This window comes from Amblyraja radiata, chromosome 20 (assembly GCF_010909765.2).
Source record: "Amblyraja radiata isolate CabotCenter1 chromosome 20, sAmbRad1.1.pri, whole genome shotgun sequence".
In the NCBI taxonomy this organism is placed as follows: Eukaryota; Metazoa; Chordata; class Chondrichthyes; order Rajiformes; family Rajidae; genus Amblyraja; species Amblyraja radiata.
In genome coordinates this window covers 24,158,331-24,183,241 of record NC_045975.1, presented here as the reverse complement: position 1 = coordinate 24,183,241, position 24,911 = coordinate 24,158,331, and the positions used below count along the sequence as shown (strand labels likewise).

Here is a 24,911-nt window from a genome sequence, read left to right as displayed (position 1 = left end):
GTGTTCAAATACTTAACTATGCCAAACATGAAAAGTACATAAAAATAACCACAATAATTCTATTAGTGTAAAATTATGCAGGAGTACTTAAAGGTTAGTCACAAAACATAGACTAAACCCGGATACTATTCACTGATGTACTCAAATAGTCAGGAAACCCGAGCATCAAAGAGATTCCTCCAGCCAAGACAGTTTAGATAGAAACATTGACCTTATTCTGTCCTTGACATTTGTATTTCTGGTCTGGTGCGCAGGAGTGGAACATAATTGTCGGAGTGCACGTAAATCTTGACATTCATGCAATTATTGCAATATTAAATGGCATGAAATGTGTTAAGAGGGTGCACAGGAGGTGCAGCGGGGTGACGGTTGTGCGAGGGGGAGGTGGCTGGTTCGCCTGCCGGGCGGGAGGTGTCGCCGGGCGGCCGGAGCCCGCCCCAGAGCCCGCTGCCCCGGAGCCCCACCGCCGCCTCCTTACCTTTATTCGCCACCTCCCAGGCGATCTCGAACAGAAAGAGGTTGTCCGTCGGCAATTCATCCTCGAAGCCGGTAAGCGAACCGTACGAAGGCGAGTGGCTCAGAAACGACATGGTGGCGCCGGTGAGGGGAAGGAGCTCGGAGCCGCCGCTTGCACTGAGCACCGAACCAGCGGCCGCCGGTCTCCAGGGGTGCGCTGCTGTAATGTGGGCCGGCCGAGCCGCAGTGACGGCCGGCGCCGCCAGGGGCAGGCGGTGAGCAGTAATGTGGGCCGGCTGAGCCGCAGTTGTCACCGGCGCCGCCAGGGGGAGCATGGGGTGCGCTACTTCATCCAGGGATCCCGACAGTCCTTTCAGATGAGGCAGTAGTTCACTTGCATCTCCTCCAATCTCATGTACTGTATCTGGTGCTCCAGGTGTGAGCTCCTATATATTGGCAACACCAAGCGTACACTAACAATCATTTCGCTGAAGACTTAAGCCTTGGCCAACGCAACCTGCCGGTTGCCAAACATGTTAAATCCCCTTCCCATACAACCAAGCAGGATGACTATTGATTTCTCTAATTTCAAGTAACTCCTGCATTCCGTTCCCCACCCCACCGTAGTCGCTCCACTTGTGTCACAGTTCGCTCCTTGTATTCCTCTCATTAGCACTTCTTCCTCAGCCAACAATGGGCTATTATGGACGCCATCCTTCCTGAGGCCATCTGTTGCCAGCCCTGTTTTGCTCTGGCCTTCTCTATCTTTCAGTCAGTGAGTCAGGCAGCATCTTTGGAACATTTCTACATTTTGTATAAATCTTAACATTGTTTACATTTAAGAAGCATGTATATTAAAACAGAATGTTTAAAAAAGACCTTGCAGATGCTGGAAAAATCTAAAGAAGGGTCTCGACCTGAAACGTCGCCTATTCCTTCGTTCCATAGATGCTGCCTCACCCGCTGAGTTTCTCCAGCTTTTTTGTCTACCTTATATTAAAACAGACGTAGTTTTGTCCCCAACTAAAATGAACACTAAATTACAAAGATACCAAGGAAAGCCTTAAAGTGAGGTTGTCAACTTTGTTAGTGTTCTGATCTTCAGGAAGTGTAAAGGGCCTGTCCCACATAGGCTATTTTTAGGTGACTGCCGGCCACTGTCATAGTCGTTGCAATTCACTGAAAAACCAGTGACTGGACCCCCTTCGACATAAAATTTGAAATAGAATCATTACTTTAACAAAAACAAAACAAAGCCAGCACCGGCGACAACCTACGTCACCTGGCAACAACCTACGTTAACCTGGCGACAACTATGACAGCACCTACGTCAGGAGAAGTCAAGCTACGCTCATTGGCGTCAAACCCACTGTTGAAAATCCAGCGGCGACCAGAAAGACGTTACGGACTCTTTGGGCGACTACTCACAACCTTACAGGCGACCGAGGAGACTACTCACAACCTTACAGGCGACCATGTGGCGACAGCCTAGTCACCTGTAGTCGCTTAAAAAATCACCTAAGTGGGACAAGCCCTAAAGGACGATAGAGGTTTTTCACCTCAATCACACAGATTGCATTTTTGGCTAACTATTATTGATTGTTTATTACGTGAAAAACCAGCAAAGTTGTAAAATCATGTGAGGAATAGATCAGGTAGATGCACAGAGTCTCTTGCCCAGAGTAGGTCAATCAAGGACCAGAGGATGTAGGTTTAAGGTGAATGGGAAGAGATTTAATAGGAATCTGAACAGTAACTTTTTCACACAAAGGGCGTATGGCACAAGCTGCCAGAGGAGGTAGGTGAGGCAGGGACAATCCCAACATTTAAGAAACAGTTAGATAGGTACATGGATAGGACAGGTTTGGAGGGATATGGACCAAACGCGGACAGTTGGGACTAGTGTAGCAGGGACATGTTGGCCGGTGTGGGCATGTTGGACCGAAGGGCTTGTTTCCACACTGTATCACTCTGTGACTATGACTAAAGTTGAATTAGCCGTACAAGGTACAATCTCACACAATTATCACTGGTTTCATTTTCTAGTTTTCCAAATGTTCGTAGTTTGCTGATAAAACTAACTTGATAACATTTTGGTCAGATCATCTCCATCCATGCCATTATTGTTCATGATATTGTCTATTTATTGTCTATAAATTGCTCAATGTGAAATTGGGATGGATCCAGTAGCCAGATGGCATTGTTTAAGAGTGCTGGCTCGAAGGGCTGAATGGCCTCCTCCTGCACCTATTTTCTATGTTTCTATAATAGATACATAGAAACATAGAAATACATTGAGCATTGACAATTAAGTAAATGGTGAAAAGAAAGGGGGGGGGGGGGGGTAATTGTAATGTGAGTTAGGGTACTTAGACAGTCAATATTAAGCTATTTAACTGGAGGGATTTACAGTAGATTATTTCCATAAGAACAGAGACAAAATATAGCGAGTAATGGGCTGTGCTTATTTGTCACATTATGCTACAATTAAAACCACACAACTTTTGATTGTAAGTTTAATTTGAAAATGTAAAGACAAAAGTATACATATTCCGTTTGTGCTTGACTGCTGAATTCATCACAGATTTACATTTAAAATTCATTAAAGGTGCCGAATAAACTTTAACAATGTTGCATGCATTAAAGTGTGAACACCAAACACAGAATGTTGTAAATGTTTTTTAAAATTATCTCAATATTAATTAAAATACATTCAATTAAAATAATTTAAAAGCTGCTTCAATAAATAATTTAAAAATTGAAATAAATGAATAAATAATGTTTCCATGAATAATTTAAAATGTTTTAATGTCTAATTTAAAATGTTTCAATGTATTATTTGTTAATGACCAAAAACATGAAATGTTTTAAAATCAGTTCCTCATTTATACTTGGCTTTTAAAATATTTCATCAGTTAGCTGTTAAGAGGAAAATGTTAACAGAGAATAGCAGTAATGTGTAGTTTCCTCTGAATGATGAGTTTATGTTTTTGCTGCATGTTCACTGGCAAGATGAAGATTACAAATTGCGTGTGAATTATTAACTTGCTTTAGCAGTTTGGTTGAGACGACTTCTTCTGAGCTGCTCCCCTTCCCTTTTCAATGTATTGACGTGACCCAAGGCACTGATTCCCACTTGGACTTTGGTACAGTGGCTGTAAGTTCCTCTTCTGAGTTGGTGCAACACACTGGCTTCTGCTGGATCATAATACAAAAGGAACTGACTCCACTGTGTCTGGTACATGAGGAGCAGGCCTGGCTTAGTTGTGGTGTGATAGGAGGTCCCAATCCCCACCACTTTATAGTGTTGAGGAGCTGGGATAGGTGCAGTTCCCCCTGCCGCGGTTAATGCAGTAGCAGCCAGCTGTACATTGTAACATGTCGGTGGTGGTGGGAGTGGGGTGGGAGGCACCGCTGTGTCCTAATGTATAAGAGTCAACGTCCTTTATGGTCATGACCATGCAGAAGCAAGTGCCTGCTGCCTAAGTCTTGCCACAGGAACCAGAGGCTACTGCACTGAGATCCAGCGGGAATCAGAGGCCTTGGGTATAATATTGTATTAAATGTGGCTGAGAGATAGGAGCTTGTAATATTGTTAGTGCAACAGGGCACAGTTCCCCTTGTGTTCATTTAACAGACTCTCTCAGTTGGACTTTTATAAGCATGCTGTCTGCCTTAAATCCAAGTAATATTTCTAAATGTGTAGGAAGGAACTACAGATACTGGCTTATATCAAATATAGACACAAAATGCTGGAGTAACAGAGGATCAGGCAGCGTCTCTAGAAAACAATATGTGACACTAGTCTGAAGAAAGGTTCCAACCCAAAACGTCACCTCATTCTTTTCTCCAGAGAAGCTGCCTGACCCGCTGAGTTACTCAGCATTTTGTGCCAATCTTTAATATTTCTAAATGTTTATCATTTATGCTCCCTTTGTAAAATGTGAGATTGACTTGCATGTGGTTGAGGCAGAAGACACACTAAGGAAATTCAAGTACCTGTGGCTTAAACACTGTGTGTCTGGAGCCCAGTTGTGGTTTACATAATCTTTACATTCAACATTGATAGAAACTATGTGATATCTTTTCCCAATTCTCTAGCTCATAGACATAGTGATTACTCACCTACATACAACCTTTGTTGTATTGCTAAATCCCACACACAGAAAACTCTTTCTCAAAATGTCAGATATGCATGGTTCCATCCGCTTAGTAAGGATGAAATTCTTCCGAAACCATCTGATGATCATATGTTTCGTTGTGATTTGCTCTGATTTCTAATTGGCACAACTTTGTTGAAATGTGTTTCCATTAACTAGTGCATACATCAAATGCATACATCTGCTAATCAACTTTAAAATCAGTTAATATCCAAAACATTCTGGGTAGATAGTTATATAAGCTATTATTAAAATAGCTTCATAATTGTTAGATCTTTACCTGCAAGCATGGTTCTAACCTGTATCACAGATTCTTTAAAGCTTCAGACAATGGTTCAGGCAGTTTCTTTTTTTTAAAATAAATGCTTCGGCAGATTTTCAACAACAATCACCATACTTTCAGATCCCCCCATTTTCCCCAGCATTGGAAGGCTTTGGCTTATGAAGGTGTATAGTTCTACCATTCCCCCTCAGCCACAGGGTGTTCTTCATGTGTGAGCCCACACTGTTGGGCTACAGGGCTACCAGCATTATCTGTAGGGAGAGGAGGTTTGGGGGTTCTTGTTGTTACAGTTCTGTACAATCCATTTTGATGCATTTTTGTCCTACTACCTGCTTAGTCAGGAAAGTTGAAGGACAATCTGAAGATTAGAGAATTTCAGCAGAGTATAACATTACTTTTTACAATCTATAAAAACTACTTCCATTATATAGTAGTCAAAAGTATAGCAATGCAATTTGTTTTATAATTTTTTCTATGTATTAAGTGAAGTTATTTACCCTCTTTTATACTTTTAGTCAAATTCTAAATTAGCAAATATTTATATGAACAAATTGTTTAAATCAATTTTTAATGTTACGTGTGGCAATTTCCTCTTTTTATACTTTAGGTCAAATTCTAAATTAGCAAATATTTATTATGAAATTATTTTACGAATTTTCTATGTATTACGTGTAGCAATTTCCCTTCTTTTATACGTTTTGTCAAATTCTAAATTGGCAAGTGTTTAAGATGATAACAGAAATTTATATTTAACACATTCTTTTAAAATACTGTTGTTCAGAGCAACTAAAGGAATATTCTTGTTATGGATATTCTGAAAGCAGAGACGACTTAAGAACACCTTTAGCAGCAAATTTGAATGTTGACCGTCAACATTTTGAATGTTGAAATTTGAACGTTACTGCAAAGTAGAAACTTGTCCCAATATCCAACAGGAGAGATTGTCAAAGTGCGGTTATCTAAGCTTTGGGAAGAATGAGACTAAAAACTAGGCATCAGCTATAAATGTCATAAAGTGCCTGATGTTAAGGAGAGAATCCGTTGTTCACAAACATTGCATTTCTTTTGATTTCCAAGCTAAATGAAGAATCTGCACCAGGCAACGCCCAAATTCTTCCAGGATCATATGTTCGGCAACTGACAGGGAATGGTAAGCCTTTTCTGCCTCTTCTGCCTGGGCCAAGAGGCAGCCACAAGTTGCATCAATAACATCCCAAGTTACAAAGGTGAAAGGGTACCTGTAAATAGTCCAAAAGGGTTAATAAAACAATGGGCAACGTGAGCATTACAGTTAATAAGGTTACCTCAACAAAAGTATACTCAAGTCTTTGATCCAGAAACGTGGAAATCTTGAAATGGCCTACCTAAAAAAATTTGTTTGGAGTTACTATAAAATCATTCTCTGAGAAATGATCTATATGGTTCCAGCAATAGCAAACATTCATTGTTTCGATTATCAGTTTGATATTTTGTGGTCACTTTGTCAACAACAGACGTTGTTTCACAACGACAGTGAGGTGACTTCCTAAGACAGGTTGGTGTCTCAAAGCCTGAGGAAAGACACAGAACTGAAAGGTCACCTATCAATGTTCTCCAGAGATGCTGCCTGACCCGCTGAGTTACTCCAGCACTTTATGTCCCTTTGTTGTTTCAAACGACGTGCGGCACCCCTTACCCCATGATCACCAAAGGTTCTGAGTTTTGGCCGGGACACTTCTTCAGACTGAAGTAAATTTGTGTTGCTGTTCGGAATTCCTGTTGCTGCCTTACAGCGCCAGAGACCCAGGTTCGATCCTGACCACGGTTGTTGTCTGTACAGAGTTTGTACGTTCTCCCCGAAATTGCGTGGGTTTTCTCCGGGTGCTCCTGGTTCCTTCCACACTCAAAACATGTGCAGGTTTGTAGGTTAATTGGCTACAGTAAAATTGTTTTTTAAAAATTCCCTAGGGTGTGGGATAGTGTTAGTGCATGGGGTCACTGCTAGTATGTGCAGACTCAGTGGGCTGAAGGGGCCATTTCCGCTCTGTATCACTAAAATACTTTAAAACATGAAAACAATGGGTCAGACAGCATCTCTGGAGGGAAAGGGTACTCAATGTTTTGGATTGGGATTTTTCTTTAGCATCTGACCCGAAACTTCATCAGTTCATAGCCTCCGCAGATCCTAAGTTACTCCAGCACTTTGTGTTTCCCTCAAGATTGCAGCATCTGTAGTTTCTTGTGTTTGTATAGAATGAACTGGCTGCTTAGATTAGTCGAGCCACACCAATCATGTAACATCAAAGATGGCAGAATGGAAGCTGAAAAGCACAAAATAAAATCTGCGTAGTTACCTTTCCCTATTCATTTTCACTTGCTTTCTGTAGTTGAACATTTCCGGAAAGAGATTGGTTCTAGGCTGACAAATGCTCATGTTACTGTGATCTGGAATACTCATCAGTGTTCTTCTCTCAGGACTCTCTTCATAATTTCTGCATCCAATACACTTGCAGATAGAGGAGCACATTATTTTTGCCTGACAAAAGAAAGGGCAACATTAGCCATTATCCCCAACTCAGTGAATACTCATGAAAGCATAACACATGAAACACCATTATCATTTCATTCCACACAAACTGAACGCAGATTATTAAACCACTCCCAGACATCAAAATGGAAATTAATCTTGGAGGCACACAACAAAGTTGACTCCATCTTCACTTGATGATTTAACATAGACTGTCAATTAAAGAGGGGCTGTTGTTATGAGAAGATGTTTGCAGTTGTACAGAGCCCTAGTGAGACCACACCTGGAGTATTGTGTGCAGTTTGGGTCCCCTGATTTGAGGAAGGACATTCTTGCTATTGAGGGAGTGCAGCGTAGGTTTACAAGGTTAATTCCCGAGATGGCGGGACTGTCATATGCTGAGAGAATGGAGCAGCTAGGCTTGTACACTCTGGAGTTTAGAAGGATGAGAGGGTATCTCATTGAAACATATAAGATTGTTAAGGGCTTGGACACGCTAGAGGCAGGAAACATGTTCCCGATGTTGGGGGAGACCAGAACCAGGGGCCACAGATTAAGAATAAGGAGTAAGCCATTTAGAACGGAGACGAGGAAACACTTTTTCTCACAGAGAGTGGTGAGTCTGTGGAATTCTCTGCCTCAGGTGCAGTTGGAGGCAGGTTCTCTGGATGCTTTCAAGAGAGAGCTAGATAGGGCTCTTAAAAATAGTGGAGTCAAGGGATATGGGGAGAAGACAGGAATGGGGTACTGACTGAGGATGATTAGCCATGATCACATTGAATGGCGGTGCTAGCTCGAAGGGCCGAATGGCCTACTCCTGCACCTATTGTCTATAAAACATTGTCATTTACGTTGAACAGAAACCCTCGCATTTCCTTCATTACAAGTGCATCAAACATGATTATGTGGAGAAAGGTTTCTTTACAGTATTCCGGGACAATGTATCTTTTTTTACCAAAGCCATTTGACTGCAAACCTGTATGGATTTGGAGTGTGGGAGGAAACCGGAGAAAACCCATACAGTCACATGTAAAACGTACAAACTCCATACAGACAGCACCCGAGGTCAGGATTGAACCCGGGACTCTGGTGGTATAAGGCAGCAACTCTACTGCTGCGCCACCACAATTTATTCTAGTAAAGGTACAGATTTTGTAAACAAAGGCAAAACGATGCTGCCAAAAATATTGAGCATGCTTTGTGTCATTGACATCTCTTACTAAGGCATTAGTCTGCTGCCATCTGGAGGAAATATTTGTCCAAGAACAGTGAAGTTATGAAGTAGAATAAAAGACTTAAAAAAACTCCCCAGAAACATAGGAACTACAATAAGCAGCTTAACCTTCCAAGACTTTTCTATCACAACTGACAGCACAGTTGCACAGAGATAGATTTGCTGCCTCACAGCGCCAGAGACCTGGGTTCAATCCTGACAAAGGGTGCTGTCTTTACGGAGTTTGCATGTTCTACCTGTAACTGCTTGGGCTTTCTCTGGGAATTAACCAAATTAAATATAGCCTTATCCAAATTAAATAGCCGATTTGTAATTCTCACCTTCAAACAGCATATTCAATTCAATCAATTTATAATCGACATGAGATAAATTTTCATACACCAATTCATGCATATTTCCCAGGATTTTAAACATGCCTCCAGGCTTACTGGAATGATTTCACAGACATTCAAGAACCGTTTATAATTATTGAAAATGTAAAATACTATTAAATGTAACTAAATTAAAAAAAAATCAAACATTCAAAATATGAGGAAATAATTAAAACCAAATACATTATACAAAGCTATTGAATCTAATAAAAGGGCTTTTGAATGTCGTGCTTCTGTCCTGATCAGTTTGCACCAGGTTCAAAGAGGGGATTTTGCTGCAAAATCTGTAAACAATTGCTGCCCTCAACCAGGCTTGAGGAGTCTACCTGTGGACTACAGGTGTTCAGGGAGCAGTGACTATTTGGGCTGAGTTCAGAGATACAGCATGGAAGCAGACCCTTCGGCCCACTGAGCCCATGCCCACCCATCAATCACCCATTCATACTACTACTATGTTATCCCACTTTCGCATCCAGTCCCTACATATTAGCGGCATGTTTCTTTACAGCGGCCAATTAACCTACAAACCTGCACAGTTTTAGGATGTGGAAGGAAACCGGAGCGACAGATCCTGACCTCGTGTGTGGAGTTTGCACATTCTCTCTGTGATCACGTGGGTTTTCTCTAGGTGCTCTAGTTTCCTCCCTCATTCCAAAGACCTGTAGGTTAATTAGCCTCTGTAAAAAAAATTGCTCTTAGTATGTAGGGAGTCGATGAGAAAGAGGGATAACATAGAACTGGTGTGAACAGGGTTCAATGGTCGGCGTTGACTCATAAGTGATTGGAGTAGAATTAGGCCATTCAGCCCATCAAGTCTACTCCACCATTCAATCATGGCTGATCTATCTCTCCCACCTAACCCCATTTTCCTGCATTCTTCCCATAACCTCTGACATCTGTACTAATCACGAATCTAGCAATCTGCCTTAAAAATATCCACTGACTAGGCATCCTCAGCCTTCTGTGGCAAAGAATTCCATAGATTCACCACCCACTCACAGAAGAAATTTCTCCTCATCTCCTTCCCAAAAGAATGTCCTTTAATTCTGAGGCTATGGCCTAGACTCTCCCACTAGTGGAAACATCCTCTCCACATCCACTCTATCCAAGCCTTTCACTATTCTGCATGTTGCAATGAGGTCCCCCATTCTTCTAAACTCCAGTGAGTACAGACAGACCCAGTGCTGACAAACGCTCATCATAGGTTAACCTACTCATTCCTGGGATCATTCTTGTAAACTTCCTCTGGACCCTCTCCAGACCAAGCACATCCTTCCTCATATATGGTGCCCAAAATTGCTCACAATATTCCAAATGTGGCCTCTTGTATATAAGCCCTCTTGAAATAAATGCTACCATTGAGATTGATTTCTTTACTACCGATTCAACTTGCAGATTAACTTTTTGGGAATCCTGCACCAGCACTCCAAAGTCCCTTCACAGGTCCAATTTCTGGATTGTCTCCCCATATAGAAAATAGTGCACGTCTTTATTCCTATCATCAAAATGCACGACTCCACAATTTGCTACACTATATTCCATCTGCCACTTTTCTGCCCACTCTCCCAACCTGTCCAAGTCCTTCTGCAGAGTCCCTGCTTTCTCTACACTACCTGCCCTTCCACCTATTTTCGTATCATCCTCAAACTAGGCCACAAAGCCTTCAATCCCCTTGTACAAATCATTAATATACAACATGAAGAGTAGCGGCCCCTGCACCGGCCATTACGGAACTCTGCTAGTCACTGGCAGCCAACCAGAAAAAGCCCCCTCTATTGCCACTCTTTGACTTCTGCCATCCAGCCAACCTGCTATCTATGCTAGTATCTACCCTTTGGTAACCGTGGGCTCTCACCTTCCTTAGCAGCCTCCCGTGTGGCACCTTATCAAAGGCTTTCTGAAAATCTAAGTAAACAACATCTACTGATTCTCCTTTGTCTGCCCTGGTATTTACTTCTTCAAAGAATTCTAGCAAAGGCCGAAGGGCCTCTTTCAATCCATCAATCAATCAACCATTCAATTTTGCCTCTACTTAACATTTTGGGCACTACATCAAGCAAATATTATTTTTTAACTTGTAGAATCTTTCCTTCACTATGTTATAAGGGAGAAAGAGAAGGCATCACGTTATCATTCATCAGTATCAATTGCCTCACCTCATAACATTCACAATAATTTTTCAGGCATCCTGAGCGTTTGCAGTTGCAGCCCTTGTTATGTCGTAACTTGATTTCTCCCAGCATTCCTTTTCCTATCTTTGGCCGGAAGGCCTCTGGGTTCCGATCTAAACAGGCCTGAAGCAGCAGAAAGATGTTACTTGTCAGAAACTGGAGACTTTTCCGCTGACTTCCCTTTCACCTCCTGGGTAAGTGGTTCCAGACATTGCTGTACGTCAGGCAGTTCGGACTGTCACACATACGTGTCATTGTCTGTATTTCACCCAAACTTCCATCATCCATCATCTTGAATTTGAGAAAATAGATGAACACCAACCATTCTTCAATATCCCATTGTTCATAAATTCATGTCATAATTAGGCCATTCGGCCCATCGAGTCTACTCCACCATTCAATCATGACCTATCTTTTCCTCTCAATCGCATTTTCCTGCTTTCTCCTTGTAACCTTTAACACCCTTAAGGGCCTGTCCCACTTTCCCGAGTTATTCACAAATTCTCCCGAGTTTTCCCCTTGATTCAAACTTGCAGAATGTTTGTAACGGGTCCGTAGGAGTCCGTGGATATATCGTAGCTGCACGTTATGCCAGCCGTAGGTACTCGGGGCATCAGGTAAGTCGGGAAGTTTTTCCAGCCTGATAAAAAATGTCCATGAGTAAAAAAAGTCGTGAGGATGCTCCGAGTACCTACGGCTGACATAACGAGCCTCTACGACTCCTGCGGCCTCCTAGGGACTCATTACGAACATTCTGCGAGTTTGAATCAAGGGGAAAACTCTGGAGAATTCGTGAATAACTCGGGAAAATTCGTGAATAACTCGGGAAAGTGGGACATGCCTTAAGTAATCAAGAACCCGTTACCCTGTGTTTGTCCTTTCGAGAAACAAACAGTTCTGCACAATGTGGGAAGCAATTTGTATAAAACGATTTCATATTCATTGTAAACACAATTTAGCCTGCAAATTGGCTGCATGGATTAAATACAATACGAATACGGGCAGTTTTAATCCAGTTTCTTCTCTGTTCTACATTAATAGTTATTATTACGAGAGTAAGTCTGAGGTCATCCTTCTCGGCCCCTCGGACTCAATCAAAATGATAGCAGGCAGCCTTGGAAGCCTTACCCCACTACTCAAACCTCACGTAAATAACCTTGGCATGATATTTGACTCAGCACTGAAATTTGACAAACAAATCAATGCCGTGGTAAAAGCTAGCTCCTTTCAGCTTCGGATGATTGCTAAAATAAAACAATTCCTCCAGTTTGATGACCTGGAAAAGATCATCCACACATTCATCTCCTCCCGCCTAGATTACTGCAACTCCCTTTACACTGGCATCAGCCAAACTTCCCTGTCCCACCTGCAACTGGTCCAAAACGCCGCAGCGAGACTCCTGACGGGCACCCGAAAAAAGGGACCACATCACCCCGATCCTGGCCTCTCTCCACTGGCTCCCTGTACGGTTCCGTATAAACTTCAAGATACTCCTCCATGTATACAAAGCCCTCAATGGGCTTGCCCCCACCTACATAAAAAGTCTTCTCACCCACCACTCCACCTCCAGGCCCCTCAGATCGGCCGACTTGGGGTTGCTGAATATCCCACGGTCTAGGCATAAGCTCAGGGGCTACCGCGCCTTTGCGGTTGCAGCCCCTAGGCTGTGGAACAGCATCCCCTTTCCCATCAGAACTGCCCCCTCCATCGACTCTTTTAAGTCAAGACTAAAGACTTATCTATACTCCCAAGCCTTTCCTGACGTTCTCTGAGTGAGGGCTACATGTATATATGTATGTAGTCTGTTTTGTTGTGCTATTCTTATAACAAATGTAAAGCACTTTGGCCAACGAGAGTTTAAAAAAAAAATGTGCTATATAAATAAATGTGACTTGACTTGACATTATGCCTTGTATGTCATGTTAATGTAATGAAGCTTCTCTCCCTGGTTAGTGTTGAATTAACTTTATGGGGCAGAATAGGCACAGGAACATTGCATGGATATAGAATGGTTAAATTTAGGATAAAACTTTGGGCGGCACAGTGGGACAAAAGTAAAGTTTACCACAAAACCAATGTCTTTACCGCAGTCTCTGCTTAGAGACCGATTTCGGGGAACTCCAAGCCGCAGGAACTTCAACCTCCCCAATGCGAGAGCTTCGACTGCCGACTGCAGGAGCTTCGATCGCCCCGACTGCAGATGGTTCGACTGCCCTGACCGCAGGAGAACAAAGTTTGGACTTTTTTGCCTTCCATCACAGTGAGGAATGTGGGGAATCCACTGTGGTGGATGTTTATGTTAACTTTTATGTAGTTGTGTGTCTTGTTGCTTTTTTTCCCATATGGCTGTATGGCAATTCGCGTACCTTAATTGGTACATGTGACAATAAAAGACCTTTGAAACCTTTGACCGCATGGGTTTTCTCCGGGTGCTCAGGTTTCCTCCCACAGACGTGAAGGTTTGTAGGTTAATCGGCTTCTGTAAAATGGACCCCAGTGTGTAGGGTAGAATTAGTACAAGGGGTGATCACTGGTCTGCATGGATTCGGTCCCAAAAACAAAGATTTTTTCCTGAATAAAAGACAACATTATGGCTCAGTAGCTAAATTTACCAGGGTGCTATTTCACAGGAGAGGTTAATGCTTGGTGTCTGATGTAAAGTGCCATCATCAGCATGAGTGTGGATCGATGTCAAGTGTTAAAAATTGGCGCATTCACCGCCAGTAAATCAATGTCAACTATGAATCTGGAGAATAGAGGGAAACAGGTGCAAATCCAAGGGTCTTTTATTGTCACTTATTTAAAAGTGCAGTGAAGGCACCTTCTGTGTCCTCTAGGTGGCAGTCTCCAAGAACGCGTGGTTGTTATTAATACTTCCACAGATAGTAACTTTAGAAGCAGATTTTCATACATACGTACTTGAACTAACAAAGGACTGCGGAGGAAAGACATTTTACTGATTTTTGTCCATAATTCTATAAACTGTAGATGCTCTGCTGTTGTACTCTCTGAAAACATTGAAGAATTCGGCTGGGAGTTGGGATTCTAGGACAATAATTATTGCCATTCCCTGTACTGAGCGGAGTAGATTTTGCTGGGATTCTCATATGGTAGGTATTTCCCGATTTTCTAATTGCTGCTGTATTTCCCCAATCTCTACCTAAAAATTAACAGTCCCCACTGTGACACCATGTACAGGGATGAAAAATATATGGCTCCAGACTAGGGGTCTGGAGCCATATTCCAGGGGTCAGTATCTTCACATTCCAGGGGTCAGTATTTGAAATTTTTCGGTGGATGAGATAAATAATGCGGGGTATATTAGTTTTGTTTTCTGATCTGACGAGCCAGTTTGACTGAAACTGTTTCTTCTCTCTCTACCTTTCATGGACTCTATTCATTGGTCTTGTTGGAGTTCAGCAGAGTTGTGGATAGTGAAGAATGTGGTCAAAGGGAACACGAGATGTAGATCCATTGGAAATGTGGGTGGCGAAATGGCAGATGGAGTTTTAACTGTGAGATGCAAGAGCAGAGTAAACAATAATGGCAGGGCCTTTTAGAGCATTGATATAGATATAGAGCAATCTTTAGACTTTAGAGATAATGTGCGGAAACAGGCCACCAAGTCCGCTCCGACCAGCAATCACCCCGTACACTAACACTATCCTAGGCACCAGGGACAATTTACAATTTTTACCAAAACCAATTAACCTACAAACCTGTACGTCCTGTGTGGGAGGAAACCGGAGGACCGGGAGGAAACCCAGGCAGTCACAGTGAGAACGTAGAAACTCCATACAGACAGCACCCATAGTCAGGATCAAAACTGGATCTCTGGAGCTGTAAGGCAGCAACTCTACCATTGCGCCACCAAATCTGATGGTGACATTAGCGAAGCATTTAGACAGATATATGAATATGCAGGGAATAGAGGGTTTTTGGGCCATGTGCAGGGAAATGGGCATCATGGTCAGCACAGACATCGTGGGATGAAGGGCCTGTTCTTGGGCTGCTTTGTTCTATGTTGTCTGACCATGGAAATAGAATTACTATATAAATCTATGCAGTTGTGTCAGCCCTGCCCACCACTTTCAAAATATAAAACATCTTATGAAGTAGGGATTGAGACATGGTGGTAAATGTATTGGAGACTCTTTCTCTCATACTTCAGATTGTAGAACATTTATATAGAATGCACTCGCTTTCCCAAATGCATAATACATTGAACAGCGACAACTTATATGAAATGATTCTGAGGTAAAAAACTATCATACAAATCACAATTCCAGGGTGATTGAGTTAGAAAAGGTTAACAAACATATTTCTTATTGAAGCCATGGTACTGCATTTAATGGCATTTACAACGGCCACATTATTAGTCACCACGGCCATGGTGGAAACCCAGTCAGAAGGGTCGGTAACTTCAACAATTACTCCAATTGAGACCATGCATTTCAGTTCACTGTGTATTCTTCCTCGCATGGCACGTGGAACACGGTGTGGTGCACGGACCACAGGTGTGACTGTAGGATCCACAGCGATCTGATACTTTGTGGGCAACTTGCCAAGTCCATCATCAAACAAGTCTTTGTACTGGGATAGCAGCTGCTGTGTTGGTTCGTCTGTGAAACATAACTTATGGACAGCACGTCCAAAATACACCAGGCCCAGGTCATGGCATGCATTAACACCGAGCAGAGTCTCCGAGTTTGACTGTACGATGTAAAACTGCAGGCTTCTTGTCTGGTCGTCTACTGTGCATTTTAAATCAGCTTTTCCGAGTGGATGCAAAACCTCTCCCCCATAAGCCCGAAGCATGGGGATTTGTGCGGCATTCCGGATTTAGTTAAACTCCAGTATCGACATTACATTGACCTTTGCACCTGTATCCACTTTGGCTAGCAAAGGCCTGTTGTTTAAGAACACAGTCACTTCAGGGTCAAGTAACTCGTTAGAGGATTGTAGGAGGGAGTGAATCGCAGGGCTGCTATCAGCATTTTCAGAACGGTTCTCGTGGGAGACAGTGTTGAACTCTTGGGAGTCAGAATCTGAGAAATCTTGTTGGAGCAGGTGCCAGTTCGTCCTTGAAGTACTGGCAGTCTCACGGGAACGACAGCATTTCGCAGAGTGATTAAGCTTTTTTACAGTGATGGCAGGTTTTACCGTAAGCTACACAAAACTGGCGACCCCTTGCATGAAAATAGTTACAGTTCTGACATCGAGCAGCAGCACATCTGGGGCTTTGTTGGAGGAGTAATTAGCAAGATTGAGGGCTGAGGTTAGCAAATGGTGCAACAACCTGACATTCGACATGAATGGATCGCTTGCTCGACAGTCAGTTCAGGGTTGCGAAGGAGCTCAGCCCTCAGTTTACTATCGAACATTCCCCCCACAATCCCACTTCTGACACCATGTAATTACCGGACTCGTACATATTTGAACATACAACACATCTTTATTAAACTCTTACAGTATTGGATATGCATTGCATTACACGTCCAAGCTGCTACATCTACTGCCTGACGTATTATAAAGCATGTACTAGACTGGGCTACTACTTGCAAACACTCTAATTGGCTAGCATGCAATCTACACTTACCTTAATAGCTTTGAACCTTTCTGCTTCATGCTCAAAGTTGTTAAAACAATTAGTGCAATTGCAATTACTGCAAAATTCTCCATTGGCAAAGCAATCACAGTACCTGCCACAGAAAGCAGAATCAAAAACAAATCTATCACAAAATGGTAAGGAAAAGATAAAACTTACAGGGACAACTGTGGAACATAGTACAGTACAGCACAGGAACAGGCATTTTGGCCCAAAATGTCAATGTTGCACATGATGCCAATATAAATGAATCTCCTCTGCTTGTATGTGAGCCATAGCCCTCCACTCCCTGCATATCCATCTGCCTATCTAAAAGCCTATTAAATGCCACTATCCTATCTGTCTCCACCACCATCCTTGGCAGCACGATCCAGGCACTCACCACGCCGTGTGAAAGAAAAACGGCCTCCACATCTCCTTTAAACTTTGCCCCTCTCACCTTAAACCTATGACCTCTAATGTTTGACATTTCCACTGACTCTACCTTATCTATGCCTCAGGAATACAGAACTAAGTTTTAAAAATAACGTTAAATCTTTTTTAATTATTTTTAAACTATGAGGAGGCATTCTAGTAAACTCTTTACAACTCTTCATTGTTATCTTTCTTTGTTAAACTTTCTTCCCTTAGGCTATTTGGCTATTTAATTTACCATGTACATAAACTACTTCTGGTCTGATTTTATTGTACTCCTGCCAATTGCACCCTGCAATTAAGAAAACCCGTTCAGGTTGTTTAGCTGATAATATGAGAAAGGCGAAAATGAAAATACCACATAATTTGAGGCAGTAAATAACAAAATGTCAACCTTTTTCATGAAGGTTCACTTCCATGTACTTTCCTTCAAGCTGTTTCCAATTGCTATGAACCGTGTAGACTAAAGGGCCTGTCCCACTTGGGCGTCATTTGTGCGTCACACAAGGATTTTGAGAATCCCAAAATCCTGGGGCGCCGCAAGCTACCGCGAGTCACTGCCTACGCCACCACGTCTCACCACGCGCCATGTGCACGTAATGCATGCCATTCTCGCGTCGTGTAAATGATGTAGCATAAATGACGCGCAAATAACGCCCAAATGGGACAGGCCCTTAAATAAGAAGTTACTCATTCAAGGGTACTCCGCACCCAATCTCTGTGACATTCCTTCCCTCCTTAGATGGGGAGCTTAGTTTAGAGATACAGTGTGGAAGCAGGCCAATCAGCCCACCGAGTCCACACCCACCAACGATGGCTTATTCTATGCTACACACAGGGCAAGTTACAGAAGCCAATTAACCTACACACTTGCACATTTTTGGGATGTGGGAGGAAACCGGAGCACCTGATGGAAACCCACGCGGGCACAGGGAGAACGTACAAACTCCGTACAGAAAATGCCTGTAGTCAGGATCAAACCTGACTCTCTGGTGCTGTAAGGCAGCAACTCTACCACTGAGCTGTGCTGCCCTGTGAGTCTTCTACCCAGAGTAGGGGACATAGGTTTAAGACGAGAGGGGCATCTTTTTCACTCAGAGGGTGGTGGGTATATTGAACGAGCTTTCAGAGGAGGCAGGTACTATAGCAGCATTTAAAAGGCACTTGGACAGATACATGGACAGGAAAGGTTTGGGGCAAATGCAGGCAAATGGGATGAGCTTAGATGGAACATTTTGGCTGGCATGAACAAATTGGGTTGAAGAGTCTGATTCTGTGCTGCAAACTACATGAAGCAGTCTGTAACTGCATACACTAAAACATTGATAAGATTAAGGGAAGGGCTGATAAGTGGCAAGGAATATGACTACGATACAAATACCGGCAGTCTCTAAGAAAAGAGAGTCAAACCAGCCATCTTCGATATTTGATGGCCTTAACATAAGCTAGGGTTTGGTCATGATCTTTCACCCTACCTCATTGTGAACATTGGACTTTTTCTCTAGAACTGCCATGCCGTGTTGCTAACAAACTATATTCAGCACTCTTTTTCCTCTTTGCTCCAGCTCTTATACTTGTGTATGACTTAATTGTACTCGTGTATAATATTACCTGATTTGATTGAACAGCATGCAAACAAAAGCTTTTCACTGTATCTCCGTACACAATAACTAACCAATACCAATACTATTGCCAAGGATCGCACCATACAGATCTTAATGGTGAGGGGTGCTTTTTATTAACGTCATCATTTTGTTTTTCTGCCACGTGACACGTGTGTTCATAAATCGTATATTCCGGTACTTTTTGTGTACAAAATAAACACTGGTGATGACTGTCGAGCAGAAAGTCAAATGGGCCCACCATATACATACTGTAAATGCAAGAGCAGTCCAGAGAACAGGGATTATGCATTGATTATAAGAGTAAGTAATCATGATGCAACTCCATTGAGATTTTAGTTAGTTTAGTTTAGTTTAGTTTAGTTTAGTTTAGTTTAGAGATACAGCATGGAAACAGGAACTTCGGCCCATCGTGTCCACTCTGACCCATCGATCGCCCATTCACACTAGTTCTACATTATCCAATTCCCTAAACATTAGGGACATATTTTTCTTTAGAGTGGCCAATTCTCAAACCCGCATGTCTTTGGGATATGGGAGGGAACCCGAGGAAACACAAACGGTCACAGGGAGAATGTGCAAACTCCACACAGATAATATCTTGAGATCAGGATCAAATCTGGGTCTCTGCACTGAGGCAGCAGCTCTACCAGCTGTGCCACTGTGCCGCCTCAAATGTTAGCCCGTATTTAGAGTATTTCTTGCAGTTGTGGTCACCCCATTACAGGAAGGATGGGAAGGCTTTGCAAGAGGTTTACCAGAATGTTGCTTGGATTAGAGGGCATTAGCTATAAGGAGGTGGGACAAACCTGGAATGCTTCCTCTGGAACATCAGGGAAGACCAGATAGAAATACAGAAAATTATGAGATGCAGATGGGGTAAATAATTAGAACCTTTATTCTAGGATGGAAATGTCAAAGACTAGAGGTATAGCTTTAAGATGTGAGGGGGAAAGTTTAAAGACATGTGGGCCAATTATTTTTTGCAGAGAGGTTGTGCATGCCTAAACTGTGCTGCCAGGGGTGGTGGTGGAGGTAGATACGATAGTGGCAATTGTGAGGCTTTTAGGTGGGCACATGGATAAACAGGGTGTGAAGGGGTATGGATCACAAGCAGGTGGAGGAGATTAATTTGGCATTAGTGTTTGGGCCAAATTTGCTGTGTTTAAGGCACATTTTTGAAAGGTGGGTATGAAACTAATCATCAAAGGTGCATTTATGTTGCACACAATATTTTATCCCCACGATAAGGGCTGACGTGCATCTTCCTTATATCTCTTGTTCCAGAATGTGCAAAAACAAAATCATTTTGTGAGGCTGTTCTGGCATTTTCAGTGAGGGTCACGAGCCATATAAAAGCACCACCATTTAAATCAATAAAAAACTGCTTATTTTTCCCCATTCCCTATTGCTTTTATAAAATGAAACGGTAACATTTTCCTCACATACTTACAGTTTGAGGCAGAGGGACTTGGTGCAATTACACGGCTTTTTAGACCTTGAGTCTGTCGTCATTATGGGCAATCTAAACAAAACAAACACATTTCTCATAAAGCGCTTGTGAATTACTGTACAACTGAACTGCTGGTAGAATATTTAATTAAGAAAGCTATGTACCTCTTTCCTCTGATGACTGTTAGCAAGCATGAGTCTCTCTGCAAAGGTTCAGCAGGTGATTCTGGCAATAAATCCCACCATTGCCATTTGCACTGCTATTGTAATGACCCAAAGCAGGCCATTCATCCCAAGAGGTCCATGCTAGCTCCCAACAGAGCAATTCCATCAGTCGCTTTTCCCTCTCTCCTTATTTCCCTGCATCCCTGCAACTTACAGTATAGTGCTGGGGTAACTCAGCGGGTCAGGCAGCATTTATGGAAGGAATGGATCGGCAAGATTTTGGGTAGACACAGGGAAACCTTCAGATGCATTCCATCCTCAGATGCTGCCTGACCCGCTGAGTTCTTCCAGCACTTGGTGTTTTTATGAAGGTTCCAGCATCTGTATCTTGTATCTCCCCTGCAACTTATTTTCTTTTACATGCCTATCAACTCTCCTTTGATTATTTTTGTCACATCCCTCACTGTGGAATAATTTACATTTGACAATTCAACTATCCACATCTTTGTGAGAGATTTGGGAGAGAAACATCGCGGGAAGCTAGAGAGGAAATTGCGGGAGCCCTGGTTGAAATTTACGAGTTGTCCTTAATTACAGGAGAGGTGCTGGAGACTGGAGGGTGACAAATGTTGTGCCTCTTTTCAAGGGCTGCAGGGAAAATGCTGGGAACTATAGGCCGGTGAGCTTAACATCTGTAGTTGGAAAGTTACTAGAGAATATTCTGAGGCATAGATTATACTCTGGATGGGCATGGACTGATTAGGGATAGTCAGCATGGTTTTGTACGTGGGTGGACGTGTCTCAAAAATGTGATTGATTTTTTTGAAGACGTGATGAGAAAGGTCAATGAGGGCAGAGCTGTAGATGTTGTGTACATGGATTTCAGTAAGGCATTCAACAAGGTTCCACATGGGAGGCTGCTCTGGAAGATCATATGGGATCCAAGGAGAGATAGCTGAATGGATAGCAAATTGGCTCCATGGAAGAAAGCGGAGGGAGATGGTGGAAGGTTGCTTCTCGGACTGGAGGCCTGTGACTAGTGGTGTGCCTCAGGGTTCGGTGCTGGGCCCATTATTGTTTGTCATCTACATCAATGATTTGGATGAGAATATACAGGGCAAGATTAGCAAGTTTGCAAAATCATGAGAGGAGTCTTTTGCCCAGAGTAGGGGAATCAAGGACCAGAGGACATAGGTTCAAGATGAAGGGGAACAGATTTAATAGGAATCCGAGGGGTAACTTATTTACACTAAGGGTGGTGGGTGTATGGAACAAGCTGCCAGAGGAAGTAGTTGAGGCTGGGACTATCCCATCGTTTAAGAAACAGTTAGACAGGTACATGGATAGGACAGGTTTGGAGGGATATAGACCAAACGCAGACAAGTGGGACAAGTGTAGCTGGGACATTGTTGGCTGGTGGGGGCAAGTTGGGCCAAAGGGCCTGTTTCCACACTGTATCACTCTATGACTCTAAAAGGGAACAATCTGGGACATCCGACCGATAATCACCCGTACGCTAATTCTATCCTACACAATGGGGGCAATTTTTCAGGTCAATTAACCTACAGACCTGCACGTCTTTGGGATATGGGAATAAACAGAAGCACCTGGAGACCCCCGTGACCACGTGGGTTTACGTGGTCACGGGGAGAACGTGCAAACTCCATACAGACAGCACTCGTAGTTAGGATCTAACCCAGGTCCCTGGCGCTGTAAGGCAACAACTCTACCGCTGCTTCACCATGCCGCCCCTCTGTGATCAGTGAATTTTATGTCAAGTTCACGAGGACCTGGATTTGGTTTCCTTAAATTGAACATCCAGGATGTGCAAGTTAAAAATTCTAATAAATTGTTTGTTTTTACCCATCTAGAACTTTCCATTATGGCTACATTATAAGCTCTGAAAAGGACGCAGGCTTCCGGCGACAATCAGTGGAAGCCATCACTTGTCGCAATAGATGACGGTGGTAGCAGAATTAGCTCAGGATACTTCCAGTTTCCAGCCCCGCGACGTGGATGCTTCTGCTATGGGGACAATTCTTAAATGAAGGCATATGAAGGCCTTTCTATGTTTACCATGAATTTCTAAGTATTGATTCACAACATTAGTAATTTAAAGTGCAGGTGTTTACCTTGTTAGAGATATAGTGGAAGGGATATGCACACTTGGCTCGGAGCTAAGGTTGCCATTTTCTGTGATTGGTCCACCAGGTGTTTGTTGTAGCTGCTCAAAACAAAATGACATGATTCAAAATACAGTTCCAACATTCCTTTAGAAACATAGAAACATAGAAATTAATCTATACTATACATCAAATAATATACTTTTGCTTAGGTATGCTGACTTTAGTGCAATCTTACACTGGTCAACATGTTGAGGCCAGGGCAAAACACAAAGTGCTGGAGTAACTCAGCGGGTCAGGCATCATCTGTGGGTCAGGCAGCATCTGTGGAAGGAATTAATAGGCGACATTTAGTGTCAGGACCTTTCTTCAAGCTGAAGAAGACCATAAGACATAGGAGCAGTATTTGGACCATTCGGCCCATCGAGTTTACTCCATCATTCAAACATGGCTGATCTATCTATCCCTCTCAACCCTATTCTGCTGGCCAGAACCTATCAATCTCTGCTTTAAAAGTACCCAATGTTTTGACCTCCACTGCCATCTGTGACAAAATTCCACAGATTCACAATCCTCTGGCTAAAGAAATTCCTCCTCATCTCGGTTCTTAAAGCGAGTTCTGACCCAAATTGTCGCCTACCCATTTCCTCCATAGATGCTGCCTGACCAATTGAGTTACTCCAACACTTTGTGTTTTGCTCAAGGTTATAGCATTTGTTGTTCCTTGCAACTGTAATTTAAGACCAGGTTCCAGATTTAGGATAAGAATCTCTAAAATAAAACTCCAATGAAGCAGTTTGTAACTAAAGGAATCATGAGACCATACACTGATCCACATATTCTTTGAATTTATTCACGCCGGTTAGTTCTGCTTCTCCCCACCACCGTAGGGTAGAAGATACAAACGGTTGAAAGTATGTACCACCGGGCTCAGGAACTTCCCGTCAGTTTCTTCCCCTGTGTTATCAGACTTCTGAATGGTCCTTCCATAAGCAAGGGTATAGACCTGATCTTCCAACCTCAGCACTTTTTCTCTTGAACTTGAGACAGAGACATTCTGCAATATTCAAAGTTGCTTCCAGCACTAACAGTCAGATTGTGCTTTGCTGGCTGTCAGAGGGTGGTGAATCTGTGGAATTTATTGCCACAGACGGCTGTGGAGGCCAGGTCATTCGGTGTTTTTAAAGCTGTGATTGACAGGTTCTTCATTAGTAAGGGTTTCAAAGGTAATGGGGAGAAAGTAGGAGCATGGGGTTGAGAGGGTTCAGACAGATCAACCACGATTGAATGGCGGAGTAGAATCGATGGAGCAATTGGCCTAATTCTGATCCTATGACGTACGAACTTAATAAAAGCTTTCAGGAGTGTTTCAGAAGCTGGTGGAGAGGAGGTGGGATTAACTGTGGTGTTGGATGCCCAACCTGTACTCAGCTCTTCCCACTTAGGCCCCGCAGAATGTGTCCGCCTCATCCTGCCCTGGTGAACTCAGACAGAGGGGTGACCATATGGAGTGATAGTGAGTCTGTTCCACCAAGGTGTGAACTTTGATTTAGACGTATTCGCAGATGGCATCAAATTGGGTGGGAAATTACGCTATTTTTATTAACGCCATAATTTTGAGACGTTAAAAAACTTGCATATTTTTCTACAAAATGTTTCTAATTTTCGGGGACATTTTAAAGCTTTAAAAAATAAAAGATAATAATTATTTTTAAATTAAAATAACTGGATACAGTTATGGGTGGCAAAGGAGTAGAGCCGCTGCCTCACAGCACCAAAAACCTGGGTTCGATCCTGACCGGGTGCTGTCTGTGTGGCGTTTGTACGTTCTTTCTGTGACCACATGGGTTTCCTCCGTGTGCTCTGGTTTCTTCCCTCATCCCAAAGACGTGCGGGTTTGTAGGTTAATTGGCCTTATTGTTGGCAACTGAAATTTATTTAAGTGTGCCAAGAATCAGGAGGTCATACATTGGAAAATGAGAATCTCATTAAGAAGTAGAAAATACTGGGATCTCAGAGTACAAATCGACAATGTAGGTTAATAAGCACAATAAATTATTTCTAAGGGGATAAAATTAGCGATAAAAGTAAAAAAGTTATTATATAGCACTGGTTCCGTGTACAATTCCATCCTGCTATACTATAAATATGTCGGCCCCACAGCAGAAGCGTCCACATTGTGGGGCTGGAAACTGGAAGTTTCCTGAGCTAATTCAGCTTCCACCATCATCTATTGCAACAAGTGATGGCTTCCACTGATTGTCGCCGGAAGCTTGCGGCCTTTTCAGGATGGACGATGACAGCGAGGTCAACATTTGTAACAAGATGGACACGAAAAGAAGAAGA

At 42.7% G+C, this 24,911-nt stretch overlaps 1 protein-coding gene and 1 long non-coding RNA gene across 2 annotated transcripts in view; one reads left to right on the top strand and one right to left on the bottom strand.

Annotated features, from left to right (window-relative positions):
* Positions 1-694, bottom strand: part of LOC116984719 (glycogen [starch] synthase, muscle-like) — a 62,991-nt gene extending 62,297 nt beyond the window's left edge. Inside the window, exon 1 of the mRNA XM_033039053.1 lies at positions 479-694. Within this exon, the coding sequence (XP_032894944.1) occupies positions 479-590 (112 nt within the window). The 5' untranslated portion in view covers positions 591-694. The remainder of the gene's footprint in view (positions 1-478) is intronic.
* LOC116984721 lies at positions 353-22,900 on the top strand. Its single transcript, XR_004415108.1, has 3 exons — positions 353-549; positions 5,977-6,049; positions 22,314-22,900. It is a non-coding gene; the product is annotated as an uncharacterized LOC116984721 (long non-coding RNA).
* The last annotated feature ends 2,011 nt before the right edge of the window (positions 22,901-24,911 follow it).